The sequence below is a fragment of the Oncorhynchus nerka genome, linkage group LG15, assembly GCF_034236695.1.
Source record: "Oncorhynchus nerka isolate Pitt River linkage group LG15, Oner_Uvic_2.0, whole genome shotgun sequence".
Taxonomy (NCBI): domain Eukaryota; kingdom Metazoa; phylum Chordata; class Actinopteri; order Salmoniformes; family Salmonidae; genus Oncorhynchus; species Oncorhynchus nerka.
The window spans coordinates 90892353-90912376 of record NC_088410.1 but is presented as its reverse complement, the minus strand read 5'-3'; the positions used below and the strand labels follow the sequence as shown (position 1 = coordinate 90912376).

At 41.4% G+C, this 20024-nt stretch overlaps 2 protein-coding genes across 2 annotated transcripts; both read right to left on the bottom strand.

The window, feature by feature from the left end:
* Window positions 1-3466: 3466 nt before the first annotated feature.
* Window positions 3467-6083, bottom strand: LOC115143515 (zinc finger protein 22-like). The gene is made up of 2 exons (XM_029684014.2): window positions 5837-6083; window positions 3467-5588 (listed from the first exon to the last, which is right to left on the bottom strand). The coding sequence occupies exons 1-2, from the start codon at window positions 6009-6011 to the stop codon at window positions 4642-4644; spliced, it is 1122 nt and encodes a 373-aa protein (XP_029539874.1). The 5' UTR covers window positions 6012-6083; the 3' UTR covers window positions 3467-4641.
* An 11427-nt stretch (window positions 6084-17510) lies between these two features.
* Window positions 17511-19781, bottom strand: LOC115143516 (zinc finger and SCAN domain-containing protein 2-like). Its single transcript, XM_029684015.2, has 2 exons — window positions 19511-19781; window positions 17511-19250 (listed from the first exon to the last, which is right to left on the bottom strand). Exons 1-2 carry the CDS (start codon window positions 19683-19685, stop codon window positions 18307-18309), a joined length of 1119 nt encoding a protein of 372 aa, XP_029539875.2. The 5' UTR covers window positions 19686-19781; the 3' UTR covers window positions 17511-18306.
* Window positions 19782-20024: the final 243 nt, after the last annotated feature.

The window sequence follows — 20024 nt, the reverse complement described above, 5'->3', positions numbered from 1 at the left end:
TCTCTCTGGATTCCAGAAGGCATGAGGTATCATGTTAAGACTGTGAAAGTACTATTTACTCTACAATGGTGAGGAGTCCTCATCAAAATCAAAAATCTAATTTCTTTTACAGGACCCAGATGCTATACAGTGGGAAAACCAGCCTGGCAACATAGTGCGTATTAATAAAAGGACACCACATCCTGCCAAATTCCAGCTGCGCTAATTGTATTGTGTTCACAGAGCTCACAAGCTATCAGAAAGTTGTATGGCAACCACCTCCGGCGCCAAATAGAACTGGCAGACATAGACATTCAGTACAAGAAGAAAAAGACGGAAAATCTTGCACTGGAGTCCGAAATAAAAAAGAGGACAATTAGGAAACTGGACCTTGAAATAAAAAAACTTGAGAGGGAGGTGAGATATGCCTTCAATGTACACTGTATGCTAACTGTAACACAAATGTATTAATCATTATTTTTCTTTCCTCCCCAGCTCCAAGAAGATGACACAGCTCAAAATAAAAATTAGGTATATTCTCGTAAAGTCAAGTGAGCCATGACATATGAGCTCTTATTGTGAGCACACAGGACGGTGGCATCTTTCTAAGGTTTTTTTTATTTTCCCAGCAATCAGTACAACCAAGTCATCGTTATAAGGCATCGCCCTCTTTTGCCCACCCCCCCAGCACCAGGTGTGGCCACTAGCCTATATGAAGGCCCAAAATTGTGTGTTCCTTTCTGCTCTGACAATGGCATGCCCATTCGTGCGTGAGATGTGGTGGATGAAGAAGCACTTGTGCTGAGGAGAGCCTTCAGGCGAGAAAGGGTCTTCAGGGACCGGTTGGACCCACTGGCCTTCCCTGATGACTATCTATATGAAAGATACAGGTTTTCTGCAGATGGCATCAGGTATCTATGCAGACTACTGGGTCCCAGGATTAAGCACCGCACTGCACGGAGCCATGCACTGAGTGTGGAGCAAATGGTTTGTGTGGCCTTGCGCTTTTTTGCTAGTGAAGCCTTCCTGTACTCAGTGGGGGATGCAGAACAGCTGAACAAGGCCACAATTTGCCGCACAATAAGGAGTGTGTGTCTGGCTATCAAAGCATTAGCAGATGTCTTCATCTCCTTCCCTGGCCACAGAAGACTCTGTGACATCAAAGAGGAGTTCTATAGGATTGCAGGTATGAGGATCTACAAATTACAGGACAACTGTTAACACATAGTAGGATACTCATTACTTTGTGTGACAGGTTTCCCCAATGTCATTGGTGCAGTGGACTGCACACACATAAGGATAAAAGCCCCCTCAGGTGCCCATGAGGCCGATTTTGTGAATAGGAAATCCTTTCACAGCATTAATGTTCAGGTGAACATAACTTTTTGATATTGTCCATTGACGAACACTCTGCATTGCCAGTGATGTGCATTGATTGGTGTAATATTCCTCATCTTATGATTTCAGATGGTCTGCAATGCTGACTGTGTGATCAGCAATGTTGTGGCAAAATGGCCTGGCTCAGTCCATGACTCCAGAATCTTTCGGGCCTCTGAAATCTATCAGTGCCTATCACAAGGTAAGCCACACAACCCCTATTTATAACCATCATGGCTGTGTCAAGAATATCACTGTGTTTATGAGGTAGTAATGATGAGATTTTGTATTGTCAGGTGAATTCTCTGGTGTGTTGCTGGGAGACAGGGGTATGGCTGCCAGCCTTTTCTCCTGACACCTTTCACAGACCCCAGGAAGCACAGCAGGCCTACAACCATGCCCATGCCAGGACCAGGGCCAGAGTTGAAATGACCTTTGGCCTCCTGAAGGCACGCTTTCACTGCCTTCACAAATTAAGGGTCAGCCCTGTTAGGGCATGTGATATTACTGTGGCTTGTGCTGTCCTCCACAATGTGGCCTGCCTGAGGAAGGAGAGGGCCCCCAGAGTGCCACCAGCCATGGACTGGGACAATCCGGCAATCTTCCCTGATGACGACAGTGGTCGGCTGCTGAGGGACCAATATGTGTTGAATTATTTTAGTTAGTATGTGTGCTTTCAATTTTGGTTAAATATGTCCTGCGGTGGCAGAGGAATTTGGGTTTTTTGGGTTCGTTTTTGACGAATTTGGCCTCTTATGATGTTTGTGCGGTATACTGTGTGTAATACAAGGCTGCAGGGAGGCTACTGCATCCATTCATTTGTCTGTTCAGTTGATGTGTATGGATTTGTCCTGCATTTATTTTAGTGTGCAGACATGCAGGGTGTGTTATATACAGACCTTTGAATGTGTATGTATCATTTTGTATAATATGCTTGGATTCTGTGCTTTCCATCTTGTAGAGTCACTGTGACTTCAGTTTCGAAAGGAGCTGATGGTTTACCTGCTTTGTTTTGTCCTTATTCAATAAAGGAACATAATGTTACACATTGTGTTTTTATATTCATATGGAATGTGTATTTGTTTATATGACAGAGTACTAGGGCCACACTGAAGAAAAAGGATAAAGTCATAAATTTATGAGGCTGGTTCTTTCTGCAGAAAAGCTACATATTGTTTTGATACTTAATATTCTGGCACATCAGCATGTCTTTGTTTATGAAACCATACTGAAGTACAATTTCACGAAATGCCCCACATCTGTCCTCCTTTAAAACAACTGGTTACAATATTATGACTTGTGTTTTTTTCTCCCCTCTGTAGCCCTAATATTCTATCATTTTATATATAGCCTTATAGTCTATGGGAAACTGTAAATTATCTAATGATAGCAACATCATCTAAAAATCTTTTTTTATCCAAAATCATTGAAATTAATGATCACAAACGTTTAAATAATAACAGTGGGTCTAGTTATATGTGATAACAATGTATAGTGAGCAGTGAAATAACTATTGGTTTCCATTTGTGGTGACTGCTGACTGACATTAGGGATGAGATTAAATAGATCCTGGAATTTAGCCTGGTCTGGAGCAGGCTAGCTCCACAGAATAAATCTCCATGGTAATTTATACCATAACATATCCTCCTGCCCCCTATCCATCTTTAGTGCAACCGGATTACGGATCAATTGAGCCAGGATCACCAAGATATCCTGGCTTAATCCCTTATCCTAGTTTTGTGCAACAGGCCCCTGGTTAGAGGTTAGTAGACACTTGTATAGGCTGTTTTCGGTTTTCGTTTTGTAGTGTTAGTGTTTTGTTGTGTGTTACGTTTGTTTATTAAAGATGAATCACAATAGACACGCTGCAGTTTGGTCCGACTCTCCTTCACCATTAGAAAGCCGTTACACATGGACTCATTCCGTGTTCAATAATAGCTGTTAACATGATTTTGGAATGACTACCCTGTCTCTGTACTCCACAGATACAATTCTCTGTAAAGTCCCTCAATCGAATAGTAAATTTCAAGGATAAAGGGAGGTTTTTCAATGCCTCACAAAGGTCACCGATTGGTAGATGGGTAAAAAATAAAAAAGCAGACATTGAATATCCCTTTGAACATAGCAAAGTTATTAATTACACTTTGGTGGTGTATAAATACACCCAGTCATTACAAAGATACAGGTGTCCTTCCTAACTCAGTTGCCGGAGAGGAAGGAAACTGTTCAGAGATTTCACCATGAAGCCAATGGTGACTTTGAAACAGTTAGTTTAATGGCTGTAATAGGAGAAAACAGAGGATGGATCAACAAGTAACTCCATAATACTAACCTAAATGACAGAATGAAAAGAAGGAAACCTGTACAGAATAAAAATATTCCTGTTTGCAACAAGGCACTTAAGTAATACTGCAAAACATTAGGCAAAGAAATTAACTTTTTGTCCTGAAAACAAAGCATTATGTTTGGGGTAAATCCAACATAACACATCGCGGAGTACCACGCTTCATATTTTCTGGCTGCATCATGTTATGGGTATGCTTGTCATCAGCAAAGGAAATGTTGGGGATAAAAAGAAACAGAAAACAGCTATAAGCACAGGCCAAATCCTTTTCAACAGACACTGGGAGACAAAATTCACCTTTCAGCAGGACAATAACCTATAACACAAGGCCAGATCTACACTGGAGTTGCTTACAAATACCAAATTGAATGTTCCTGAGTGGCCTAGTTACAGTTCTGACTTGAACCGGTTTTTTAATGATAAAATGGACAAATACTGTACAATCCAGGTGTGCAAACTGAGAGATTTACCCAGAAAAACTCACAGCTGTAATCACCACCAAAGGTGCTTCTGTAAAGTATTGACTCAGGGGTGTGAACACTTGTGTAAAAGAGATATTTCTGTATTTCATTTTCAATACATTTCAAAAATATATTTTCACTTTGTCATTATGGGGTATTGTGTGTACATGGGTGAGATTATTATTATTTTTTAAATCCATTTTGAATTCAGGCTGTAACAACAAAATGTAGAATTAGTCAAGGGGTATGAACACTTTGAGGCACTGTTACTGTAGAATTAGTAGCACTGAAAATAAGAAATGTATTTCTTTCTTTCTCTTCCCAAATGCTGGGCACTTTGAGAACAGAAGGCTCTGTCTATCTAGCCTCGTAATTACCAGACTGATTCTGTGGTAGCGAACCATTCACGTAAGATCAGGTGGCTTCCGAGGTTACTGTTTATCCACTCATGGGCTCTTTCCACTCCAAGTTATTATTATTCTACCTCTCTTGGATGTGAGTTCTGAGGTGTCTCTTGATCTGGCTGGACTGACTGAATCCTTTCCCACAGACAGGACAGGAGTAGGGTTTCTCCCCTGTGTGTACCCTCAGGTGGGCCTTCAGGTGGGCTGACTGGTTGAAGCGTTTACCACAAACGTAGCAGCGGTAAGGTCTCTCTCCTGTGTGAATCCGCTGGTGTTCCCTAAACTTCCCTGAGTAGCTGAAGCTCTTGCCACACACACCACAGTGAAAGGGCTTTTCCTTAGTGTGAGAACGCTGGTGGACCTTGAGGTAACTGGTAGAGGTGAATGACTTCCAACAGACTGTGCACATGATTTGCCTGTGACTAGTGTCACCACTGTGTGGTGCTGTGTGGGATGGCATGTGTGCCTCCAGTTGGGATAGCTCACAGAACACGGCTCCACACTGAGTACATGAGTGTGTGTCTGTATCCTCCTCTGGTCTCCTTTCTAGATCTCTCAGAACAATAGGAACACTTTCTGTGTTCTCAGTGTTCTGACTTTGTGTTCTAGAAGAGTCTGGACTTACTTCAGAAACGGGCTGAGACTGAGGGGAGTCACTGGTTGGTTCTGATAGTGATACTCCATAGCCATCAGGTTCTGTTTTGATCTGTCCAGTTGTGTTGGTCAGTAGAGACTCCCTCACTCTGTTCTCCACAGTTTCGTTTCGGGGAAGATGTGAAGGCTGAGGTCGGTCCTCATAATTTTTCACACAGGGAAGAGTAGATATGGAGTCTTCTTTGGTATCAGACTCCGGAACTTGAAGCTGCTCTTCCTCCTGACTGGTCCAGAGTTCACCATGTTCCTCTTTAATCTGTGTGGTCTCAAGGTCCTCCTGGCCAAGACTGGGCCTCCACTCCTGCTCACAGTGCTGTTGTTCAGGGGGAGTTCGCGGCTCTGAGACCCAAGAGAGAATGGGCTGAGGGGCTGGTGGAAAGAAGACAAGTTAAAATTGAGATCAATGAAAGTAATGACAGTTGTTGACTCTTGATTGACAAGACCACCACTGCGTTAGCTAAGTGTAGTTTGTTCTGGGAATGGCATAGGCAGCTATGTGTCTATCTCTGCCCTACAGAGTCAAATTCTGTAGAATACAATATAACACGTTTCTAACTATGTAGATAACTCGTGCATATGAGAAGAAAGTACAGTCGTTTAGCTAGCTTGCTACATACCCGGCGGTAGGACCGGTGTGATCAAGTGTCGTTTAAGGTATTGGTTCTCTCGCTTTGTCCGGGATATTTCTTCCTGGTACTCGGAGATCGTGTCTGCGACAACTCTTAGTATTTCCTCAGCAGCTTGCATGAGACGCTCAGTCAAATACACATTCAGATATTGTAATTTAGTCATCGTTGGACGATTTAAGCTGGCAAAAGATCTTCCCAAAATCCACGTAGAATTTGTTGTCAAACATGAACGCTGTACTGCACGGAAGTGACGTCAGCGCGCTAGGCACATGTTCACCATAGAAATGTCCTGAACATAGAATGGATCTTTAATCTATATCGATTTCTAGATCTTCAAACAAACGAAAAATATTTTATGCAGCACACTACATCACCTTAATTTGAAATGCCATTGATATACAATAATCTAATATTAGTCTTATATATGCCGGTACATTATACAGCAGATAATAAATCAAACAGTTACTGTAAATCAAGGCATCCATTTTTATTTTATACCAGAAGTCAAGTCTTTGTACAGTATAACATCCACATAAGTGTTAGGGTGAAAAAAAAGAAGTTGTATTTATTTTTTATTCTATGTGCACTTTAGTGGACAGTACGACCAGGGAGGACATATTGATTTGGAGGCCCAGGCAGAGGCCAGTCTGCAGACATTTGGATCATCTACATTTTAAAAAGTCTATTAAATCCATGTAATAAAGCCAACACCTTCACAATAAATCCATTATTATTTTAGACAGGTCTAAAGAAACACTATGGTGAAGATAATGTAGTCTATTTCAGAAGAACTGAATAGCATACTCTGAGTTGTCCTTATGTTTCAGGGGTGGGTAATTCCAGTCCGATCTTCAGTTTAAAATGCAATTTGATTAATCAGCTGTGTTTGCTAGGGATGGAGAAAAAGCCCCCAAGGACCTGATCCGACTAGGCCATATGGCTGTGGGCTACACTAGTTCATTTAGCAGACAAGATTTGCTAAGTATTCCGTGGCATTATTTTATAGTATGAAGAATACAATTGAACAAAGCTGAACAAAATAGAAAGGATATTTTCTCCAAACAATTTGAGGTGTGCACATGCAGCAATTCTGTGTTGAGCAGTTAACAAAGAAATAGGTACTCCTATATTCTTAATTTAGAGTTATTAATGTAACTTTAGTTGTTCTACAAACGTTGGTCTATATGTTTAGATTTTTAAGACATTGTAAGGCTAATGATGATTAGAAAACAGTCGCTTGAAAGGCATGAGCTCTGGGTTTTTTTTGCGAAGGCTGTACACACCTCTCATTCACAATTTGAGAAGCACTTGATAATGCTTCGAATTCCCGGTGGCATCCCCTTTGTATGGCCATAATGCACCCTTAAAAAATCCATGCCTTTTGCAACCCTTCTCTCTGAGTGCTGTCTGCTGTGAAACACTTCTCACTCACATGGCTGTCCATCACGTGATCTGGTCTTTATCACAGGCTACAAGTGAGGACAGACACAACGGCTTATCCAATTCCTCTTTTAGTAGAGGCCATCACTCCGCTTTCTCCTGTAATTTCATAGCCTATAGAAATGTTGCGCAACATGAGCTCATGGGCTCTCATGAAGTGTTTGATTAGATTTTAGGATACATCTGCATTAATGTCAGAGTGATTAGAGGGACAATAGAGTGCTGAGTACCAGGCAGTTAGCAAGTTTGGTAGACTACTAATGACCATCAGAGCTTGAAGATGCCTAAACGGTCACGAGGATTTTTCTGCAGGTACTGGGTTACCTTCAGACGAGTCTTGTGAAACTTGTGGGAGTCGTAGAGCTAAACCGAGAACACACCCGTGTTCACGAGGGTCTCATCTTTCCATAGAGGCGTCATATTAGTGTGTAGCGGCGTTCGGACGCTACAGATGTTTTCGTGAGAAGACCGGTTTTCGGGATGTCTCCTGATCTGAGAAACACTGCTGTAGCTCTGCCACCTTCCACAGGTTGTCACTAGTACCACAGCCACAAAGTCAACATTGGCTATATCGAAAAAATGCATCTGCAGCGGAAGGGTTCGTCACTAGTTGCCACAAAGTCATAAGTATGGCTAAACCCTGCATAGTTCTACAATTTCTCTTCTTAAAGTTAGATTTTAAAGCTAAACCTAACTTTAACCACACTGCTGACCTTATGCCTAACCCAAACCTTAGCAATTTGTTTGTTTTCATGAAAAAAACACATCTCTAACTTAAACAGACAGATTTTGATGGGGTTTATTTTCTATATTTGTTTTATGCCTCGAGCGTGACACGGGGGGCCTCATGCACAAAATTCATATTATTTAAAAACAATTGCCCATCTCTCATGAGGTCCCTTTGATGTGAGGCCTGAGGCAATTGCCTCTTCTGTCGAATGATAAGTCCACCAGTGTTTAGGACTCAGTTGATAGTAAATATGTTACATTTAATATGACAGTAAATGGGTACAGTAGGTGAAAAACATAGATAGCACATCCTTTATGAACAAGCTCTTATTAAAGGTCTTACTAAATGTGGAGAAAAAATATTACACTGCTCTGAAAACTCAAACTCCTCCTGAGATATTTACTTACTAGAAACTATTTGAATATCAAACTCACAAAAAAATATAATTACACACATTTACCTTTCTTCTATAAAAGGTGCCAATTTTGATGGCAGCCAGTTTGGAGAAAAAAACAGGAAGAGAAAGTTTGGTCACACACTCATTGAAAAGCCCCAGTCTGTCAAAAATTGCTAGTTCAAGTCAAAATTGGCAGTCTCTTTGGCCATGACAAGGAGTGAGTGTTTAGCTAACATAACAGACTGGAATACAGGTACAATTTTAACATTCTGCCATGAAAAATAATAAATGAGAGACTATAGTAAGTGCCAACCCATAACAGGGTTGATGATTTTTTTCTTAAATCAGGCATAAATCCACTTGTGATCCCCTTGTGAGACAGTGGGAATGGAAGGAAGTGGCAATTGAATGGAAGCTTCACAACAACAACAAAAATACATTGCTAAAACATTTCTAGTCTGTCTATCTGTGGCTAACAGGGTTGACGTGTTAGCTTTGACACGTTCAGTTTTCCACCACAAAATGGCAGAATTTGTCATTTAAAAAAAAAGTAGTAGAACCAGCTCTCCTGCTTTTACTCTATGATTTAACTATTAGATGTTCAATGTTTATTTTGACAACAAATATTTAAAAAGCAATAGTTTCGCCATATTAAAATGAGAGTTCAGTTCAGACGGAAATATATCACTAATTTCATGAAATAAATCATCTTCAGACGTGACTTTGTCGAAGCAACAAAATAACTAGGACTTTACAATGAAGGTGAAAACGTGGGGATTAAAGTGTGTTAAAATCTTCCTACAAGTGTTGACAGAGGGACATGTCAAAATGCTGAATTTAGGCACTTTAGCAAGCCTTTATTTATATATAAAAAAATATGAGGTCTATATTAAAGGTCACTGCTGCTGCCTCCCTTTCCTACCAAGGCACATGAATTGAGGAGCAAACTGAAGGAGAGAGGAGATTCAGCATCACTTGGAGGACAATGGAATTCAATCAAAAAAAGCATTTAATATAATAGGCTTTTAAAATTCAATATTGGAGCACAGTTTATACTTAAAATACCAAAGGGAAAAGCAACCATTTTGATTGAACAAACCAAGTGTTAGCATAGATGACATGGAAGTCTGTTTAAGCTGTTAATGCTCTGGTTCTCCTTTCAGCAATGAATATGCTTTTTTAAAATTGAATTCCATTGTCCTCCAAGTGTTGCTGAATCTCCTCTCTCCTTCAGTTTGCTCCTCAATTCATGTGCCTTTGGTAGGAAAGGGAGGCAGCAGCAGTGATCCTTTCCCTTTGCACGGCTTCTGCTCTCTTGCCAACTCCTTATGGAATTGCCATGTTAAGCTCGACAATGATAGCAATGGACTTGGCAAGAGCACAAACAGATTTGGGACTATAACATCTCGCTCTCCTGGGGCCGGAGGGTTGATCGATGCAGAGAAAAAGAGTTAGACGGGAACAGTGGGGTATGTCTGAGATATGAGGTGATGACATCAGACTAGTGTGAAATGTGTGGGTTTCCTATCTGAGAGAGGGGGGGCTACAGGGAGCGACAAGAGAGAGACAAAGGCAGAAAAATACAACAAATAAAGAGAGAAAGGAAGAGAGTTTTACCACCTCTGGAGATTTCATATCTCCTTTACCACCAGAGAACCTGGATAATGAGGGTGAATGAGTCAATGTTTTCACCTGCCACAGACAGGGTATACCACAGACAGGGTTTACCACAGACAGGGTTTACCACAGACAGGGTTTACCACAGACAGGGTTTACCACAGAATACTGTGGCCACATAACACTTGACAGTAAAACCTAGCACTGTCTCATCGTCTACATCCAACCAGGATGGGGGTCAATTCCAATCCAATTCATTAATTAAATCAAATTCCAATTCCTTTGAAAAGCATTGTAGAGTATTGGAATGTCTGTGTACTTCCTGAATTGGATGCAACATTGCTAAAAGACAAACAGAATATACTTCCCCACATCATAACAGGAGCACAATGTCCTGTTTCCCGGTTGGTATTCTGTTTGCTTCTTGTTGTTCTGAAAAATCAATCAATATACAAAGGGGTTAAAAACAGTGATGGAATACGTTACAGCCAGCAATATAGTAGCCACAACACTTCACAGTAAAACCTTTCACTGGCTGTTACTTTCTATCCAAGTAAAAAATACTAACAATAGACAGAACAGAATATTTACTACATTATAACAGGTTTGCATGGTCTTGTGTCTAATATACAGATGCTGTCAAATACTGTATATTGGCACCCTTGCATGATTCACTGTTTCTTCTCAAATACATTTAATGTCAAATACTTTTGGGGTTTACATGTACACAGGATCAAGAAAAACAATGGCCTGGACAATTATCATTGTTTACTGTGTAATGTATCTCCCCTGTGGTAAATGGCAGGTGCCTACAAAGTAAAAATAGGCAATCAACCAGTTTTGAAAAGAAAACACAAAACATTCCGCTCCATTGTAAAGTGCAAGTTTGCCAATATATTTGACTGCATCTCTACGTACGAAAAGCAAAACCAGTATACCTTACATTGTCTGCAGCGCCATGGAGCTTGGCGCACCTCAGTGCAGTGGGCTATGGCCTATACTACTGCTGTGGAGACTGGGGGCAAAGGTCAGAAAGACCAGGACAGACAGACACACAATGAATACACACTAACCATTACCCTGCTCTCTGTTCTCTCTCTGATATCTATGTTCTCTCTGCTCTCTCAGTAAGAGTAACTGGTCAGGCAGAAATCGTTGGACTGTCGCATCACATTTTATTTCAACATACCTCTTTATTTAGGATGAAAGCATGACGTTGAAACAATGATGTTAATTCAAACATTCCATTTTACTATCAACTATCTAATCAAATCTAAACTTCAACAATTTCAACCACCCAATTGAATATAGGATGAAAAATATTGTTTGTTTCTATGTACAATTTTCCACTCAATTTCAACGTTTACATAATTCTGATGATGTATGTTGAAATTAGATTGTAACAACCTGTTAGTCAGGTTAAGTCAATGTATTTAAGCTGAAGTTTTACCCTAATTTCAATGTTTACAATGCTGGTTGAAATGAGATGAAAACTATACTGGTTGAAATGAGATGATAACAGTACTGGTTGAAATGAGATGATAACGGTACTGGTTGAAATGAGATGATAACGGTACTGGTTGAAATGAGATGATAACAGTACTGGTTGAAATGAGATGATAACAGTACTGGTTGAAATTAGATGATAACAGTACTGGTTGAAATGAGATGATAACAGTACTGGTTGAAATGAGATGATAACAGTACTGGTTGAAATGAGATGAAAACTGTACTGGTTGAAATGAGATGATAACAGTACTGGTTGAAATGAGATGAAAACTGTACTGGTTGAAATGAGATGATAACAGTACTGGTTGAAATGAGATGATAACAGTACTGGTTGAAATGAGATGAAAACAGTACTGGTTGAAATGAGATGATAACAGTACTGGTTGAAATGAGATGATAACAGTACTGGTTGAAATGAGATGATAACAGTACTGGTTGAAATGAGATGATAACAGTACTGGTTGAAATGAGATGATAACAGTACTGGTTGAAATGAGATGATAACAGTACTGGTTGAAATGAGATGATAACAGTACTGGTTGAAATGAGATGATAACAGTACTGGTTGAAATGAGATGAAAACTGTACTGGTTGAAATGAGATGATAACAGTACTGGTTGAAATGAGATGATAACAGTACTGGTTGAAATGAGATGAAAACTGTACTGGTTGAAATGAGATGAAAACTGTACTGGTTGAAATGAGATGATAACAGTACTGGTTGAAATGAGATGAAAACTGTACTGGTTGAAATGAGATGATAACAGTACTGGTTGAAATGAGATGATAACAGTACTGGTTGAAATGAGATGAAAACTGTACTGGTTGAAATGAGATGATAACAGTACTGGTTGAAATGAGATGATAACAGTACTGGTTGAAATGAGATGAAAACTGTACTGGTTGAGGACTTTATTCAGATCCAATGTATTTCCCACATTGATTCCATGTCACAATACGTTGGCAAATAACATTGAAACAGAAATGCAGAGTGGGTTAGTCCTTCTCTGTTTACAACACTGTGATAAACAGTTCCTGAAAAGCTTTTCCCTTCTCTTCCCTGCAGGTATATGATGAGCATCTCCAGTGCAAGGCAGGCCCTAGGGGACAGGGGGTGGGGTAAAGGAGAGGAGTTTTACAGCCCGTTGACAACGTCCCTCACTGCGCCGCGCCTCCTTCTGCTGCTCAGATCCAATATGTTTTACAGGGTCCGTGTGTGAGGCCCTTCATCCTACGCATAGTGCACACCAGACCAGACCTGGGTTCTGTGGTGAATTTTTGACGTGGTTAATTTTTTTGTTGATTTCACATTGAATCCAGGTTAGATAACAACTCAGCCAAATGTAAATCAAAAGTACATGTTGAACTGAAATCTGTGCCCAGTGGGTTTTGTTGCTGAGAATTTACCTGCACCACACAATGCAGATGTGCTTTGTGATTTACATAAATTCACTGAAAACCCAAAATAACATATTAACAGCATTGCACTTTTCATGTAAGCCTACTTTTGGCCATATTTCAAATGTTGTATGTATGTAAGTCTGGGACTGAAACAGATGACTTACTTAGTCTTTTTCATTCTGGGTGAGACACTGCAACAATGTGCTGCCATTTGAGTCTGTCTTGTGCCCTGTCCCATGAGAGACCCATATATGATTGAGTTATTATTTGTCATAATTTTTATTTTTATTTCACCTTTATTTAACCAGGTAGGCAAGTTGAGAACACGTTCTCATTTACAATTGCGACCTGGCCAAGATAAAGCAAAGCAGTTTGACACATACAACAACACAGAGTTACACATGGAGTAAAACAAACATACAGTCAATAATACAGTATAAACAAGTCTATATACAATGTGAGCAAATGAGGTGAGAAGGGAGGTAAAGGCAAAAAAGGCCATGGTGGCAAAGTAAATACAATATAGCAAGTAAAACACTGGAATGGTAGATTTGCAGTGGAAGAATGTGCAAGTAGAAATAAAAAGAATGGGGTGCAAAGGAGCAAAATTAATTAATACAGTAGGGAAAGAGGTAGTTGTTTGGGCTAAATAACAGATGGGCTATGTACAGGTGCAGTAATCTGTGAGCTGCTCTGACAGTTGCTGCTTAAAGCTAGTGAGGGAGATAAGTGTTTCCAGTTTCAGAGATTTTCGTAGTTTGTTCCAGTCATTGGCAGCAGAGAACTGGAAGGAGAGGCGGCCAAAGAAAGAATTGGTTTTGGGGGTGACTAGAGAGATATACCTGCTGGAGCGTGTGCTACAGGTGGGAGATGCTATGGTGACCAGCGAGCTGAGATAAGGGGGGACTTTACCTAGCAGGGTCTTGTAGATGACATGGAGCCAGTGGGTTTGGCGACGAGTATGAAGTGAGGGCCAGCCAACGAGAGCGTACAGGTCGCAATGGTGGGTAGTATATGGGGCTTTGGTGACAAAACGGATTGCACTGTGATAGACTGCATCCAATTTGTTGAGTAGGGTATTGGAGGCTATTTTGTAAATGACATCGCCAAAGTCGAGGATTGGTAGGATGGTCAGTTTTACAAGGGTATGTTTGGCAGCATGAGTGAAGGATGCTTTGTTGCGAAATAGGAAGAAAGGGTCCAGCCCGGCTGATTTGTAGGGGTCCAGATTTTGCAGCTCTTTCAGAACATCAGCTGAATGGATTTGGGAGAAGGAGAATTGGGGAAGGCTTGGGCGAGTTGCTGTTGGGGGTGCAGTGCTGTTGACCGGGGTAGGAGTAGCCAGGTGGAAAGCATGGCCAGCCGTAGAAAAATGCTAATTGAAATTCTCAATTATGGTGGATTTATCAGTGGTGACAGTGTTTCCTATCTTCAGTGCAGTGGGCAGCTGGGAGGAGGTGTTCTTATTCTCCATGGACTTTACAGTGTCCCAGAACTTTTTTGAGTTAGTGTTGCAGGAAGCAAATTTCTGCTTGAAAAAGCTAGCCTTGGCTTTTCTAACTGCCTGTGTATAATGGTTTCTAGGTTCCCTGAACAGCTGCATATCACGGGGCTGTTCGATGCTAATGCAGAACTCCATAGGATGTTTTTGTGTTGGTTAAGGGCAGTCAGGTCTGGGGAGAACCAAGGGTTATATCTGTTCCTGGTTCTAAATTTCTTGAATGGGGCATGTTTATTTAAGATGGTTAGGAAGGCATTTTAAAAAAATATCCGGGCCAGGTCGATTAGAAAGGCCTGCTCGCTGAAGTGTTTCGGGGAGCGTTTTACAGTGATGAGTGGAGGTCGTTTGACCGCTGACCCATTACGGATGCAGGCAATGAGGCAGTGATCGCTGAGATCTTGGTTGAAGACAGCAGAGGTGTATTTAGAGGGCAAGTTGGTTAGGATGAAATGTATGAGGGTGCCCGTGTTTAAGGCTTTGGGGAGGTACCTGGTAGGTTCATTGATAATTTGTGTGAGATTGAGGGCATCAAGTTTAGATTGTAGGATGGCTGGGGTGTTAAGCATGTTCCAGTTTAGGTCGCCTAGCAGCACGAGCTCTGAAGATAGATGGGGGGCAATCAGTTCACATATGGTGTCCAGAGCACAGCTGGGGGCAGAGGGTGGTCTATAGCAGGCGGCAACGGTGAGAGACTTGTTTTTAGAGAGGTGGATTTTTAAAAGTAGAAGTTCAAATTGTTTGGGTACAGACCTGGATAGTAGGACAGAACTCTGCAGGCTATCTTTGCAGTAGATTGCAACACCGCCCCCTTTGGCAGTTCTATCTTGTCTGAAAATGTTGTAGTTTGGAATTAAAATTTCAGACTTCCTAAGCCAGGATTCAGACACAGCTAGAACATCCGGGTTGGCAGAGTGTGCTAAAGCAGTGAATAGAACAAACTTAGGGAGGAGGCTTCTAATGTTAACATGCATGAAACCAAGGCTATTACGGTTACAGAAGTCGTCAAAAGAGAGCGCCTGGGGAATAGGAGTGGAGCTAGGCACTGCAGGGCCTGGATTCACCTCTACATCGCCAGAGGAACATAGGAGGAGTAGAATAAGGGTGCGGCTAAAAGCAATAAGAATTGGTCGTCTAGAACGTCTGGAACAGAGAGTAAAAGGATGTTTCTGGGGGCGATAAAATAGCATCAAGGTATAATGTACAGACAAAGGTATGGTAGGATGTGAATACAGTGGAGGTAAACCTAGGTATTGAGTGATGAAGAGAGAGATATTGTCTCTAGAAACATCATTGAAACCAGGAGATGTCATTGCATGTGTGGGTGGTGGAACTAATAGGTTGGATAAGGTATAGTGAGCAGGACTAGAGGATCTACAGTGAAATAAGCCAATAAACACTAACCAGAACAGCAATGGACAAGACATATTGACATTAAGGAGAGGCATGCTTAGTCGAGTGATCAAAAGGGTCCAGTGAGTGGAGAGGTTGGTTGGGGGTTACGGCGATTTAGACAGCTAGCCAGGCCATCGGTAGCAAGCTAGCATAGGATGGAGGTCTGTTGTTAGCCACCTCTTGCGTTCCGTCAGTAGATTAGTGGGGTTTCGTGTGGTAGAGGGGATTCATCCAAATCACACAACAACAACAAAAATAAAAACAATAGATATAGTTATAGAGGCCCAAGAAGAAAACATAATAATAATACAAATAAATAAATTGTCCGATTGTCTATTCAGATAGCAGCCGGTAAGACAGCTAACGGTTAGCAGGCCGCAGATGGGCGTTCAGGTAACGTCGCGACGGAGGAGCCAGCCGGATCTCCTTCGGGTAGATAACGTCGGCAGTCCAGTTGTGAAGGCCCGGTGGGGCTCCGCGTAGGCAGTAAAACGGGTCCGGATAGGTGACTGCAGCCCAGGAGTGATTGATGGAACTCAGGAGTGATTGACGGAGCTGGCTAGCTCCGGAATAATTTATGTTTGCTCCGGAATCGACGAAAGCCGATAGTCACACGGATAGCAGCTAGCTAGCTGTGAGATCCGGGTATGAATGTCCAGAGCTGAATACTAACGATTTGCCAGTAAAGAAGCTAACTAGGTTCTGAACTAGCTTCTGATTAGCTTCTGGATTAGCTTCTGGCTAGCTCCTGGCTAGCTTCTGGCTAGTTTCTGGCTAGCTTCTTGGAGTTTCTGGCTAGCTTCTTGGAGGATTACAGATTTGAGGTAAATAATACTTTTTTATAAATATAAATTGGTGAGGCGGGTTGCAGGAGAGTGTTTTGAAGATGAGTTGATGGAAAATAAAATGTATGTGAAAAAAGTTGTAAATATATATATATACAGGACACGACAAGACGAGGACAAAAGACGTCTGAACTGCTATGCCATCTTGGTTCTGCTAATGACAGACAGCTCAAAATCAAATCAACTAGGCTGAACTCAGGAGGAATGCCTGTGCTTTCCATTACAGTGGTGATGAGGCTATCAACTAACATAGCATGAATACTCCACCTCATTTGACGCTGCTGTCTGCACAGTGGCAGTTATCGTTCTGATTAGCTCTATCGAGGGGAGGGGGTGTAATGGCTCTGCTTTATGATGGCATAATGATAAATAATAACACTGGTTAATGGGGTGATGATTGTCATGGTGATTGCCCCCCTGCAATGTCAAAGTTGAGACCCCTTGAAGTAAACTTATTTCTTGCACAAAGAAACGAATGAGCTAGGTAAGCACTGCCTTATTCAACTATGGCTCTATCATATATGTCTAATATAGGAGGGACCCTACTAAAACCCTGGAATGTTTATGTATAAACTTCACAATAAGTTGGTTTCTAGATTTTACACTATGCTGCTAGGCAGGACCTATAAGGAAAATAATATTTAACATTGTAACACTTTTGTGGAGAAATAATTCAAGTGTACCATCTAGTGTTCAAACATAGTATTACAACAACATTGGTGAGGACAGGTTGTCTAACAGACCCACTGATCACTCTAGCTTGTTGACCTGATATGACCACTTGTTTTATTCAGTAACAGACATTCAGAAATAAATGTTCCCACACATACTTAATCAATATGACTGAGTTAGTTTATTTGCAAGAAGACCAATCAGCTCCAACTGGAATCATCAAGAGGAAATCAAGGGAGATAACACCAAAATTAACATTATATTACTCTCTAACATAGTTAGTGTCACCTAGCAATACAGGGGATGAGCCCAGTCTTTTCATAGCATGTTATTAAGAAGCTCTCTTAAATAAATTCAGATATACGGTGCCTCAGTTATGGGTCCAAAACACATCATTGTTTACTCCATGTGTAACTCTGTGTTGTCTGTTCACACTGCTATGCTTTATCTTGGCCAGGTCGCAGTTGTAAATGAGAACTTGTTCTCAACTAGCCTACCTGGTTAAATAAAGGTGAAAAAAATAAAAAAAATTAAATCACACATTCTATAATCCTCTAATCTTACAATTAAATGTGAAATTTGTAGCACTGAAAATAAATGTCTTTATCTCTTTCTCTTCCCAATCGCTGGGCATTTTGAGAACAGAAGGCTCTATCTAACCTCGTAATTACCATTTTGAATTCAGGCTGTAACAACAAAATGTGGAATTAGTCATGTGGTGTGAATACTTTGAGGTACTGTTACTGTAGAATTAGTAGCACTGAAAATAAGAAATGTATTTCTCTTCCCATATGCTGGGCACTTTGAGAACAGAAGGCTCTGTCTATCTAGCCTCGTAATTACCAGACTGATTCTGTGGTAGCGAACCATTCATGTAAGCTTGTGAGATCAGGCGGCTTCCGAGGTTACTGTTTATCCACTCATGGGCTCTTTCCACTCCAAGTTATCATTATTCTACCTCCCTTGGATGTGAGTTCTGAGGTGTCCCTTGATCTGTCCAGACTGACTGAATCCTTTCCCACAGACAGGACAGGAGTAGGGTTTCTCCCCTGTGTGTACCCTCAGGTGGGCCTTCAGGTGGGCTGACTGGTTGAAGCGTTTACCACACACATGGCAGCGGTAAGGTCTCTCTCCTGTGTGAATCCGTTGGTGTTCCCTAAACTTCCCTGAGTAGCTGAAGCTCTTGCCACACACACCACAGTGAAAGGGCTTTTCCTTAGTGTGAGAACGCTGGTGGACCTTGAGGTAACTGGTAGAGGTGAATGACTTCCAACAGACTGTGCACATGATTTGCCTGTGACTAGTGTCACCACTGTGTGGTGCTGTGTGGGATGGCATGTGTGCCTCCAGTTGGGATAGCTCACAGAACATGGCTCCACACTGAGTACATGAGTGTGTGTCTGTATCCTCCTCTGGTCTCCTTTCTAGATCTCTCAGAACAATAGGAACACTTTCTCTGTTCTCAGTGTTCTGACTTTGTGTTCTAGAAGAGTCTGGACTTACTTCAGAGACGGGCTGAGACTGAGGGGAGTCACTGGTTGGTTCTGATAGTGATACTCCATAGCCATCAGGTTCTGTTTTGATCTGTCCAGTTGTGTTGGTCAGTAGAGACTCCCTCACTCTGTTCTCCACAGTTTCGTTTCGGGGAAGATGTGAAGGCTGAGGTCGGTCCTCATCATTTTTCACACAGGGAAGAGTAGATATGGAGTCTTCTTTGGTATCAGACTCCGGAACTTGAATCTGCTCTTCCTCCTGACTGGTCCCGAGTTCACCCTGTTCCTCTTTAATCTGTGTGGTCTCAAGGTCCTCCTGGCCCAGACTGGGGCTCGACTCCTCACAGTACTGCTGCTTAAGTGGACTTTGCTGCTCCGAGACACAAGACAGTATGGGCTGAGGGGCTGGGAGGAAAAGACAACAGACATAATGTAATGACATTAATAACAGCCTCCAAGGAATCATGAGACATACTTTCATCAAGTAAATGACAAGAGACCAAGCCTACACTTTGGCTCGTGAAACGGGATGCTGTCTTCCCTATAGAGTACATTGTCAAATACAATTCGGGTAGGTTCTTTAACACACTAGTTAGCTAGCTAAGCAAGATAAGGCCTAAATAAAATGGGAACTACACTAGCTACTTCGCTAGCTTGATACATACCCAGTGATAGAACCGGTGTGTTCAGTTGTCGTTTCAGGTATTTGTTCTCTCTCTTTGTCCGGGATATTTCTTCCTGGTACTCGGAGATTGTGTCTGCGACAACTCTTAGTATTTCCCCAGCAGCTTGCATGAGACGCTCAGTCAGATACACATTCAGATATTGTAATTTAGTCATCGTTGGACGATTTTAGGGGCAAAAGATCTTCCCGAAATCCACGTAGAGCTTGTTGTCAAACATGCACGTTGCACTCTACGGAAATGACGTCAGCGCGCCAGACACTTATCGGCGCGTCTACCATAGAAATGGAAGAACGTAATACTTGATCTTTTATCTTTATCGATTTCTATGAGCAGAATATGTATCATATCTTCAAAGAAAGCGAGTATATCTTATCTCAGTAAACATGAATAAATATGCAGCAAACTACATCACTTTCAGTTGTAAATCTCTTTGATATACAATCATGTTATCGTCTACTTTATTATCCATTATACTACCTGCACACATTTTTCC

Coding starts and splice junctions, on each gene's coding strand:
- LOC115143515 (XM_029684014.2), bottom strand. CDS start 6,011: ATGACTAAATTACAATATCTGAATGTGTATTTGACTGAGCGTCTCATG. Junction 5,589..5,836: donor CACACCGGTCCTACCGCCGG/GTATGTAGCAAG, acceptor TCTTTCCACCAG/CCCCTCAGCCCATTCTCTCT.
- LOC115143516 (XM_029684015.2), bottom strand. CDS start 19,685: ATGACTAAATTACAATATCTGAATGTGTATCTGACTGAGCGTCTCATG. Junction 19,251..19,510: donor CACACCGGTTCTATCACTGG/GTATGTATCAAG, acceptor TTTTCCTCCCAG/CCCCTCAGCCCATACTGTCT.